A 12,454-nucleotide genomic window follows, 5' to 3' on the forward strand; every position below is an offset into this window, starting at 1 on the left:
CATGCTTCAGTTACATTAACGATGATAACTTTAAGGAAGGACATTAAACTGATGCATCTCGGAAGTATACTGTAGACTTTCGCTAACTGTAGGGTGCGATTAGGATTGTCAAGAAGCAATCCTTTCTTTCCTTCAGTTGTTCAAAAACAATCAGTTGCCTTGGCTCCTTCACCGATCCTCGTGGGCTACAGCCTGATCGGCGTGTGCCCTTGCACTGCGTGGAAAGCGAATCAATCTGCATCATCCAACGTTCACGTCTGCAATTGCAATTGTGCAGCAGCAGCATCGTCATCATCATCATCAACATCGTCATCATCTGCTCAAGGTCCTGTTCGTACAAGAGTGGCGGCCGCTAATCGCGTTCAGCCATATCCTTCGTCCTCGATCGCAGTGAAGAAGATTCAGTGTCAGTGTCAACATCAAAATCAGAATTTATCTCAGCCGGTGCACCACGTAGGTGCTGCTGGTCCTGCAACCACGGCTGGAATACAACTTCCTCAGCTCCTGGTGAGCACTTGCGGGTGCAGTAGAGATATTACGAGTGGAGGAACCGAGCAAGCAGCAGCAGTTCAAGTCAACGCAGCCCCCATGCTATTTGTTCCATTCTCTGTCCCTAATATTGCTGCTCCTATGACCGGTTCTTTGCAGAACTCCTGTAGTCCATCCAAGGTATCATGCATTTCTCATTTTTATGCGCTTCTGTTTGTTAATTGTTGAATATGCATGCAAATAACCAAAAGGGTTTTAGAAATTTGAGAGGGAGAATATCACGTTAAGCTAAAGGATTTTAAACTACTTATTTTTATTTTTAGTCGTTATATGTACCACTTCGTATGAATATTTATTAGTTCTTTTCGTCCACGGCTATAATGCAAATTAGAGGATTTCGTACTGAATTGTTAATAATTTTCTTTGTGATATTTTTTGAGATATGCGGATTCGAAAAAGTGTATGCGCATTTAGTGAATAACGCGCTGCGGCTATGTGGAATTTCAACATCAAATAGTAAACAAAGTAAATGAAAAAAGTTATTAGGTAGAGGTATGCGCTTTTAGCAGAATTGGATTATATCCGAATTGTAATAGGTAACCCCAAAGCACACATTATGTTTGCATGTGCATACTCTAACAGTCCATTGTTCCGTCTCTAACACTGATAAAAGCAGACATGATACAACTTGAAATTTAATAAAATCCTTGCTTTGTTGATTTAAAAATCCAAAATTTTTGCTATTACTTATAAGAAACCCCATTCAAGTTTAAGTTTTTAAACCGTCCACTGAGTTTCTGATGATAAACCACACACATAAGTATAAATTATTAGATAGTGAAATTCAAGCTTCAGTTTTCTACGTAGTTTTGGTAACAGTGTATTAATTATTTTTGTGTTGTATCTTCCCGCAAGGAGCAGTTGATATATGATGCTTTTATGAAATGTATAACACGAACGTAATCCAATAAATGTCAGACTGTGGTAGAGACATAATATACCTTTGTCAACGACGAATTACAAAGAATTATAAATTGGTAAAAAGCTCCTAGTATACTCTTCATATTAACGTTTGTCATTCCTTTTTCACTTTCGCGCGGTTTCAATTCCTCATTACAAAAATGAAATTTTGACATTCTTGGATAATCTCCCGATGCTTTAAATTTTGTTTGCAACTTTTGTATTCTGGGCCTTTGGTGTAACATATATATATANATATATATATGTATGTATGTTTGTATGGGTTGTATATGTCCACAAAGCTTTCTGTAAGGAAGTAAAATTGAATTCGTTCTAAAAATCCAACATCGGCTTTGAGAGAAATGGTTTCTTTAGAATGCGGTGTAATCCATTTTTTCTCATTTTCTTTTAACGCGTTGCAGAATGCTTGTGTTCCTTTAACACTCGAAACAATTCAGCTTGAGCCCTTTTACCAATTTTGCCTTAGCAACAAAGCAAGAAATAAACTGAAAGCGAAACAAAAAAATCGCTTGGTGACTGCATTTACATAAAGAACGCAAATTTTTACTTTTACTCCTTACACTTCTTGCGAATCTAAAGAAACAAAACGTGTTCAAACAACTAGGTATCATCATCAATAAGACATGTGGCAAACGGAAATTGACATTCTTGGCCTGATTGCCATTTTATAGTGTAAAAATTGAACAATAAAATTATTTTTTCGATTCACTTATTTAGTTATTTTTCGAATTTTGGTGCATGTCTCATTGCATGACTTATACACACATACTGCACAGCGCATTTAATTGTACATATTGAATGCGTTGAGCGTTATTTTTTTAATACGTAAAAAACATATGCCGTACATTATTTATTGTAAAAGGTTCCCATATTTATTACTTTATCGTTATAGTAATTCTCAATGAGCACCTTGAATTTTTGATAAACAAAATTTTACAACGAATTATTTTAGTGTCCCTTTGTTATTACTAGTTAATTAGACGCGCGATTACGTACGCGAATGTATGAGCTTAATATGATTGGAATAATATTTGTAACGAACAACGAAACAGTTAATTTCTACGTTATCAAACTTGCGTGGAAGTGCGAATGTGGCTAAACCAATAGCGTTTTAGTCGAAAAGTAGTTGTACCCAGTTCAAATTTGCTCAGAATTTTTAAATAATTTTATAATATACAGGCACTTTAATGTACGCAGGTGTATGCAACTATTTGTACATGCCATGTATGCAGCCAAGTATACTCTAAAGTAGGCATTTAGACCCGTCTCTTTTTTTTTAAATTGTTTTTGGCCATTTCAAATACCTATTTCAAATATTCTGAATGAAAGATTGAAGCAATTCATATGACATATTTGGTAAATATTGACGTGCCGCCATTGTTTATAAATAGGCACAATATGCGTTACTAAACGCCGAGTGCTGTCTTAATTGCATAATTATAAAACGCGGTTCTCTAAACCGTTGTGGTTAATGAGAAAGTTGTATAATTACACAGAGACTTTCTTCATTTTCACTAGTTTAATTTTTATTAAAATTTCCCGCCCCTTCATGTCCCGTTTCTGTGTTGTTGAGTCCTTTGTGGATTACCGCTGCGTAAATGTTAAAATAAAACGGAAACAAGTAACGTGAATGGATGAATATAAATTGATGCATTAGAGAGAGTGTTTTTTCTCACTAGCTTTTTGTTTTTTTTTTCTTTTGGGAAAATAAAACATGTGTTTGCATATTTCAGTGCGGCAGCCGGAACGTACGTTTGTTGCAGTATAATTAAGGGTAGAATTGAAACAGCGGAGTTGAGCGAAATTTTTCAGTGAAACTCGGCATTTCTTCAAAGAATTTAACTAATTAATTTCCTTTGATCGGTACGCCAGAGCGTCGGTCTGGCTCGGGAAGGAGACACGGGGACCTCTGAGTAAACTGTACAGTACAGAGTTACACTTGGGGAATATAAAAAGAATTGTGCACCCCTTTGACGGCACGACAGTTTATTTGAACTGCAGCCTGTATAAATTGTGCAGTCTTTGTTTCCAGACCGGATCAATGTGAAAAAGGATAATCGGGAAGTTGAAGCAGAAATATTATTTTTGAAGCTGGATCAAATCCAAAAAAATTTGTATCCATGCCCTACAGTATTTATCGACACTGTCGTATTTACAAGTAATTTATTCGATTTGTTTGTCAATTTTTAGTATTGACAGAAACGGAGTTGTTTATTGGAAAAAACGTGCATGCTTTTCAAATATAAAAAGCTAAGAGTCCCGAGGGATAAGTAGGTTCCTGTCTTAAACTATTATGACATTTTTACTGATTTAAAAATTATTATTTTCGTACAAAATCTCGTCGAGTGTAAGTTTTCATTCGGTTTTAATGTGACGAGGATGACGTTAGAAACAGTTGACTTGATTTATTGTCTTTCTACCGATGCATTTAGTATTTACAAGAGTAAAAATGTTGTTATTTATGCTCGAAAGGTTACTAAAGACGGATACTTTGGCCATCCGTCATTTTCGTTCAGCTAGGAATATCAGTTTAAAGAAACTTTGTCAGTGATTAATAGCGTCGCTAATCAGGCAGTTCACTAATTTTCATTAATCTGCGTTTGTTAAAGCTCTATTAATAATTGCACGACATTTTACAAACATCTAACTGCGACGTAACAAATTACTTCCCTTGTGTGTGCCATTTTAATGTCAGTTTAATCGCAATTTCACCATAAACAATAATGTTTTGTTTCTAATTCTCGAAAAAAGCTAAGAAAGAAACGGCTTACGGTGCAAAAATGATCGCTAGTTTCACTTGAAATCAATTTCCCGAACAGTCGTGGTAAAAGTGATAGCAGTCGACTTGATATATAAATTAATGGCAATCAATTTAAAGAATGACCATTGACCGGCAGTCGCAAGATCGGAGCGAGTGATGATGGTGATGTTAAGGAGTCTGCTTCAACCTGATAGGGATAAGAAATATTCGTTTATGAGCCGTTTTGATACCCTACATCATCCCCTGGTCAGATATCTTAAACCACTAGTCTGATTATTTTTCTTTTATAATGGGGTCGGCTTTTTTGAAATTTGAGTTCCTTTGTATCAAAATATCGAGGGCTGCTTGAGGCTTAATCTAGATTATGAGGTATTAGTCGATTTTTTTTTTTGATTTGAAGTGAGACTATAAATTGGATTAAACCGGTAGAGCGACGATTTTTCTCTATTATTTGACGGTTTATCCAACCTGGAATGAACGATGTTTCTTATATTATTCAACAAATATTGATTTTATAAATTTTGGTCTAGGTAATTAAAAAAAACAATTGACAAACTTATGCATTCCATAAGTACTCTTTGTTCACAATATTTGGAAATAGTAATTTTAGGATACTCAGTTGCTACTAACAAGGGTTTCGCTAATCAATGGGCTAGGGGAGAGGGCGAGATGGAAGATGAATTGTACGTTACGGTAACTAAGAAAATCAATATTTTTTTCATTTAAACTAGCATGAGATTACGTGAATTTTATGTTTTAATAATGCGATGAAGATTTGAATCGCTAGAGGAAGGGGGGGCAGTTGCCATTTTGTCCCCCTTGGCTACCAAGAGGTTAGCTTTCGAAGCTTTTTAAGATTACTCCTATTAGATATATTCACTCTCTCTCTCAGCAAGTAGGCGATTTTTGCTCAGCATTACGAAACCTCGGGAATTTAGAGCCACTTTAGGGAAAAGAACATTTTTATTTAATTTGTAATATAATTTAATATTTGTGTCGAATTAATTCTCCTTATTTAAAGGATATTTTCACTTTAAAATTTTCTTTAAATACTTGTGAATAATTAAGGAAGAAAAGGTCTGCCATTAATACACTAAAAAAAACTAGGGAATGAAAAGAAAATTATCTGGCAAAGGTGATTTTTGTAGGTTAGTTATTTGCCGCTGTAACTTCGTTCCAAAAATTGGAATTATTTGTATCTCGAATATCTACCAAATTGCCCGATTATCCAATTAGAGAAAAATTGCAGTAAAACCGCTACACTGACGATTTTTCTCTTGTGGTGTGATGGTTTTGTGAAATTTAAGTTCCTTTCTTTTGAAGTCGGAGGTGCTTGTAACACATTTGGTCGCTTAATTTTTTTAACGATATTAGTCGACTCTGTGCTGGAATGCTACCGGATTTTATCCAGTTAGGGGAAGAAGGGAAAAAATAGAGATTCCGGTAGGGCAACTTTATTAAGTGACGGCAATTTTTCAATAGCCGCATGAGTGTGAATGAGTACGGGTAAGGGATGCAGACATGGCGATGCCACTGGCTTTGCATTCGTTTGCACAAAAATGTGCTGATTTGCTTTTGGATCGTGGTGACGTACCGGGACCAAATCAAATTACCGAGCACATGTTCTCTGCTACAATTCAATTGTTCCAATAATAGAGAAGTGGTTTGTTACAGTCCTTTTTCACTTTAGTCCATTTATTATTTGCAATGTAATATCGTTCGGTGACATTTTCGAAAACTGTTGGTTCAAAATCCACAGTGCACACTAGATGCTCGTAATTGTGCAAATCCATACGCGTCTGTGGATATTATAGCGTTTACAAGCCTCGGTTAAAGCCTTTCGAATGCATTGTTTGTCGAACAATTCACTTGAAATGTTCACAGCTTTTGTTTTCTATATGCCATACCTTTACATACATTTCTGTCTGTTGTGAGCTGTCTTTTTAAATTTTCAGAGTGTGTTTAAAAATAGACATGGTATACATCAAATTCACGGCGTACCATCTAAAAAAAAAAAAAACGGGGTTACTTTTTAAGTTTTCTTTGTATCATCTCCTTTACATTTTGTACGAGAAAGATAAATAACGAAGTAGAGTCACATCTGCTCTTGTGCGAAAGCTATTAAAATTTCAGAAAGATAAAACTCTTCAGTTCAACTTAAAATTCACCCACAGAAAATTTTCTGCCACTGATGAAAAAAACAACCTGTTAACAAAGGCAATAACTATATAGCAAATGCAATTAATATATGTTCTAACGAAGCAGCTTTTTTGTTACCCGAAAAGCCGTATAAGTAAACAATTTTTTTTTACGAATCAGTCGCGTTTTACCTTTGTTTCCCTCATGTCAGGAAACGTTTAAATATATAATTTGCATAACCAAATAGTAACAGCAAAGCCTATCTCTGTTGGTTCAGTCTGAATATCGACCGCTACAATAGCATCCCCGGTCCCGTATAATAACGTACAAAACCAAGTTAGGGGTTTATAGGTATGTTTAAATCCGTTGACAATTATTCATGGCTTCTGTCGAGATAAATAGGCATTATAATATTTTAATAACATCCAACACACCTGAAATATAAACGGATCGCTATAGTTTCTAATATATGAAAGAATAATATTAAAAATTAATTAATACTAATTTTCGGTGAAGAAATGATGTTGAGTTTGTCAAATAAGTAGGTATTGCGATTATATTAAAGCAAGAGATTAATCAAAATTCTCTAATGCTACTGTCTACTAAGTCGGGTGGAGTAAAATGAAAGGGAGGCAGGCTATGACAGACTTTTCTCTTGTACCTCGGACAAACCTTTGAAACCAATTTGATAGCTTCCTCATCTGTAAATCTACCTCCACAATCTGATACTTGTACGGTGATCTGTCTTACTTTTTTCCACATTTTTGTTACTTGGTATTACTGTTGACCCACCGGACATTTATAGCCCTTGTTTTCGACATACCGTGGCGTCACTTCCGCAAATTTTTCGAATCATAACAATAATCGTTGTGCTGGATATTTGTAATACAAAATTTTATAAGATGTGTTTCATCGTACTCTCAACATAGTCACAAAAAAAGTCAGCTTTTTCTACATTCTGTCCGGCGAGAACGTCCACGGAGACCTATCTCTTGGCTAAGGAGAATAATTCTCTATATCTACTTATTGGACAACGCCTCAATTTTTAATGAAAAAACAAGGCACTTTAATTTAAGTTCGTATCATTCTGTATTTAATCTTTGTATTATTATCACTGCTTCATCCTCTCACAAATTCGTGATGGTAACTATCAACGTCCCTCGAAATAAAAACTTTCCGATAAAAGAATTTTAATTGAAAAAGCACTAGAGATGGAACAAAAAATAGAGAAGGGACGGGTCGTGTTTAACACAAAGGAATCACTTTTGTGCTCGAGATCGGTTAATTTGGTAATTCAAAAACTATTATTTATTAAAGGTGTATGTTTCTCTATGTTAGAAGCTTTTTAGATGAGGTCTTAGGATGCTAAAAATCATAGAATAGATTGGTAGAACAAATTCCCAGGCGTGACGATAATTAGAGACATATTAGAAGCAGAAAGAGGATCTAAAAGAACGGTGGAGGTAGACGTAGATTAGATTGCTGTTCGCAAACAGTTAAATATGTAGAAGATTAGCCCAGAAGTAGAGGTGCGTGCCCAACCAGTATTCAGGTTGAAGACATGACAATGATGATGGTGAATGAGAAAAGAATTTCCAAAATTCAACTTCATGATTCATAGACTATCCCGAACATCTCAACAAATTTTTATATTGGTACACATGAGTATTTTTTTTTATTTCTAAATTGGACAAAATATTTTTGGTTTTTGAGTAAAATAAGTTTTGAGAGGTAGTAGTGCTTCTGGACCAAAAATTGTCGGCACGCTACAAGATGTAGCGGGAGAATAAAAAGGCATAAAATATTTTATGAGAACGACGCAGTGGCTTGGTAATTTGAAGTTTAAAATTCAGGACGAAGCGAAGAAGTCATACCATCATCCGACAACAGCCGCCTTAACAACCCTTTACATTTTAATTGCGTTTGCTGTAAAAGCCAATAAAGTCCCCTTGCTCCCCTTTCACGAATAAATTACAGCATACATGAAAATTATTATTTTTCTGGCCTTCGACAGCTGTTCAAATGATTTTTAAAACGAATGTACTGCCTTCCTTTTTAATTTCGAAGAAAATGTAAAATCCGCTTGTTATTTTTTTTTTCCTTGTAGAATACTAAAACGCAAATTTTTCAATCTTCTACGAAAGTGGTTTTAACTTTCATAGCCTATTCAGAGAAGCAAACAAAAGATCATAACAAGAGTAGGGCTTTAACAGGCCGTATAATAGAAAAGGACCTTCAAGAGCTCTTTGGCATTCCATTGCCTCTTTTACTAGCGGGATCTCTCAGAAAATAGCGTAAAACGTATAACAATAATAATATGAGTTGTGGCGCTATTTACAAGACAAAAAACACCCCTTTTACTTATGAATGAAAATTCCAACTTACTTAAAGTATGTAGTTTGATATTATACGTATGTAATAGTGGGTCGATACTTTTAGGACTTTTAGGACTGTAGGTTCGTAAATTAAGTGAGTTATTAAAGGGACAGTGGCGTGTCCAACAATCGCATACACATTTCCATAGATCATGAGCGTAAACGTTGCTTCTTGCTGCCTTCCGTTTTTGCTAACTAGCTAAGGTGCTTCTCTCTCTTCGTTCATTTGTTCTTCGTGCTGCTGCCGCTTTACAAAACGACGCTACACAATTCATGACGTCTAAGAAGAGACTTTTTGTTACGGAACGAGAGAAGAGGGTAAACGCATACCCTACCCGTTATAAAACCAGTAGCTTACTCCGTTTCCCTACCAAAATCATACAATGCCAACTTTAATCTAATAACTAATTAAGAACTCGCTGTTTAGCGGGGAATGTCGACAGATTGTCTTTTTTTATGTTTTTACTTCCACTAAAACATGCTGTTTATGGAACATAGACAGCAATAACGGAATTAAATGAAAAATAAAGTAAAACACATAAATATAAAACACTTTTGTACACACTGTTTCGCAACATTGTGACTTCATCAAAAGATGCATAATTGTCCTACCATTAAAGTTAAAGAGTTGCACAATATTCCAGCGTAAATATTAATATGTACAACCCATCAGAGGTTAGATTTACTATTAGATATTGGTGAATTATTAGATCATTACTATGTAAGCAAACAAAAAATTTAAAGTTAATAGTCTTGTTTCTAGTGTGAACAATTTTGGAATTAAACATAAATTAATGGTTTTCCGAAATTAAATGGTTGTAAATCTACTTTTCTGTTAATTCATTGTTTCTATGTTCATCAGTTCTTTTTTTAATGATTTATGTCCTATATAAAGTAAACCGTTTCATGATTCACATTGCTTTGTTTTGCCCTGACAAATGGTGTGTAAATGGTTTGTAATTTATATATTCTTAAAAAGCCACACTATAGTAAAACGATGGTAGACGTGTAAATAAAATGTAAATAATTTTTTTATTACAGTATCGTTTCTTAAACGTCTACACACATATATGTAAGTATGTAGATGTATATTTTTTTTTATTAAAAAGTGAACAAAGCTGTAAAAGGGAAGCAACATAGAGCAGCTATCAGTGTATTTTATGCGATTGGAATTGATATTCAGAAGTTTCCCCTTTACCTTTATATAAAAGAAAGGCGAGGAAATTTGAGAGAAAATGTTTGTAGTTTTTCCATTCGGTATGATTCGTTTACATCTTGAGCCGAATGGGCATGAATATTCATAAATGCAAAGGGCACCCGGGAAGAAAATGCCCGTTACATCTCGCTAGGGAATTCGTACTCTTCTTTCATTAAAATTAAAAATGTATCAGGAGTGACGAACCCAATGCGCCTTTGATTTAACTGAAAGTGTTTTCTTTTCGTGTAGCTACTTCAAAAAAGAAGAAAAACACGATATAACATTTTTATTTCGTCGAAAGTAAAAATATCGAATTTCTTATACGTATAAGGACAGAGTGCTATAATTTTGTTTACTATCCCCCGCCGCCGAACAATTAAAATCCAAAGTGAGAAAGATCTTCCGGTGACAGTTTGTCATCTTTCATTATACTCGTTGAACTCCCTCTTTCGAACTCGATGCTTAATTAGATTAAATTGCAGCAATCTCCGTTGGTATATAAAAGGCAAAATCTAGGTTACATGCTGAGCCGTACTATTCGGTTTTGCAATCTAAAACACTAAATTATGTAAGTGCACTAAGTTGCGATAATTAAATTGCTCGGGCTGTTAAGGTATAAGCTAATAAAACGTCGCATTCATGTGTTTTAATTACGCGAACCAAATTGTACCAAAAACCAAAGCGGTCGACGCCTTTTGTTACAGAATGCCGCATATGCAAACAATGCACGCCTGCTTGGATTTATTTCACTTTGGCAATCATTTTACTCTATCCAATTACCCCTGTAAACAAATCGTAATCTCCAGAATTAATTTTAATAAGAAATACCTAGCATTAAATGCACTTTGTATATCCCGAAACTATAACAATTTCTTATTGGCTGTAGATTCATGTGCAGGTGTCTGGTTTCTGCACTGTAAGTTGTAGGCCTAAAATTATTGCTAACCTTATTCATAACCCGCTGAATATCCATCACAGAATTCTTAGTCTGTTTTATGCTAATAATGGGTTTTTTATAACAATTTCTAGTCACCTCTACATTCATCGTCAGTTATAAGAGTATAATAATTGCAGGATTTCTTCCTAAACCGCTGAATATCATAGCTTACATCACAGTAAGGACACCTGGTTTTACTTGTAATTCCTTGAATTCTAATGTCATCAGAATTCCTAATCAGTTATAGATTTTAATGACTGTTTTTTAAAGTTATGCTGAATGCAATTTCGGATCTTTTTCTTGGAATCGTAAAGTAATCCCAACTTCAATCCTTCAGATTCCGAATTTCCGAAAGTCAATATATTTCGCCGTTTTCACGCTTCAATATTAAGATTCTAGTTTTCTTTTGTTGTGAAAAATAAATTTCGATATTCAGCGTTTAATATGTAGGAATAGAAATATTGAGTAGTTTTCGCGAATGTATAAAAGCAAGGGTTGTAAATAGCAAAAATCGAGTTGTAATACGCCAGATAGTAATGGTTCTGAATTCGCAGCCACAGACAATTAGCTCATCTGCAGTGTTCATTTCTCAAAGTTCATACGGGTTCATTATTTCGGAAGTTAGTGTTTGAGGGTTGCCGTTGAATAACAATTCTGTCAAGCGGTCAAATCCATTACCACGATTTATATCACTATTCCCACCCCACTAATGTCTTCACGACAACATTAGTACAAATACACTCGCATTTTTCATCAGACCAGAATACGAAAAAGCTATTATTTAATTTACGCAACACCACGATTGTTTTTTTGATTTATATTCACAACCAAAGAAACGAAAAATTTGAGTGCTACAATTAAGTACAGCCTCTCCTTTTGATCAGTCTCATTAAGACACTAGAACGAATAATTATCTGTATTAATACAGATTTATTCGCTTTTATCGTTTTGTTGGGTTGTAGGTAACGGAAAAGTAGAAAAAGACGCTAACCTCGAAGAAACTACACAATAGCTGGTTTTTTGGTGGAAACGGATATAAAATATGACTCTCGGCAGTAATCTACGTGACTGTCCCTTTTTCTTTTTTTTTTTCTTTAACAACATTAAAGCATATAATAATTATTTTTCCGAGGATTGTAGGGGAACAGGAAAGTTAGTTAATACACCTTGTTATTTTACGTAACGTTTCGGAGATATATTTCTGCTTCTTCAGACGTCCTGATTAACTCCGTTGACCTTATTACGCTTTCTCGTAATATTTTTCATAGAAGTCTATGTTATGCTCTGTCAGTATTTAATGAAATAATTCTACACACATTTAATCAATCAGCAAACAAAAATCAATTAATTATGTCCATTTGTCGAGCTCGACTATTACTGGGATCGGAACAAAACCTATTATAATTTCACTCTATTGTTTATCCTTTAGGATAGGAATGGCGAACCTTTACGTATCGACGTGCCATTTTTATAAAGAAAAGTTTAATCAGGTCATAGACGTGCCATCAAATAATTTTGTCTCTGTGATTATTGGGAAAATAATAATAATATCAACTTGGGGATGCAACGTAGAG

The 12,454-nt window shown here is 34.7% G+C and overlaps 1 protein-coding gene across 5 annotated transcripts in view; it reads left to right on the top strand.

Moving 5' to 3' along the window:
* Positions 1-485: 485 nt before the first annotated feature.
* Positions 486-12,454, top strand: part of LOC108737595 (nucleolysin TIA-1) — a 744,862-nt gene continuing 732,893 nt past the window's right edge. For 4 of the 5 annotated variants that reach the window (XR_003231829.1, XR_003231832.1, XM_025978009.1 and 1 more), the window contains exon 1: positions 486-669. Coding sequence is in view for 2 of the 5 variants with exons in the window: in XM_025978009.1 (XP_025833794.1) it covers positions 589-669 (81 nt within the window). In the remaining 3 variants the exon portion in view is untranslated. The remainder of the gene's footprint in view (positions 670-12,454) is intronic. The other variant, XR_003231830.1, reaches the window with a different exon arrangement.

Source organism: Agrilus planipennis, unplaced genomic scaffold, assembly GCF_000699045.2.
Source record: "Agrilus planipennis isolate EAB-ADULT unplaced genomic scaffold, Apla_2.0 scaffold15, whole genome shotgun sequence".
In the NCBI taxonomy this organism is placed as follows: domain Eukaryota; kingdom Metazoa; phylum Arthropoda; class Insecta; order Coleoptera; family Buprestidae; genus Agrilus; species Agrilus planipennis.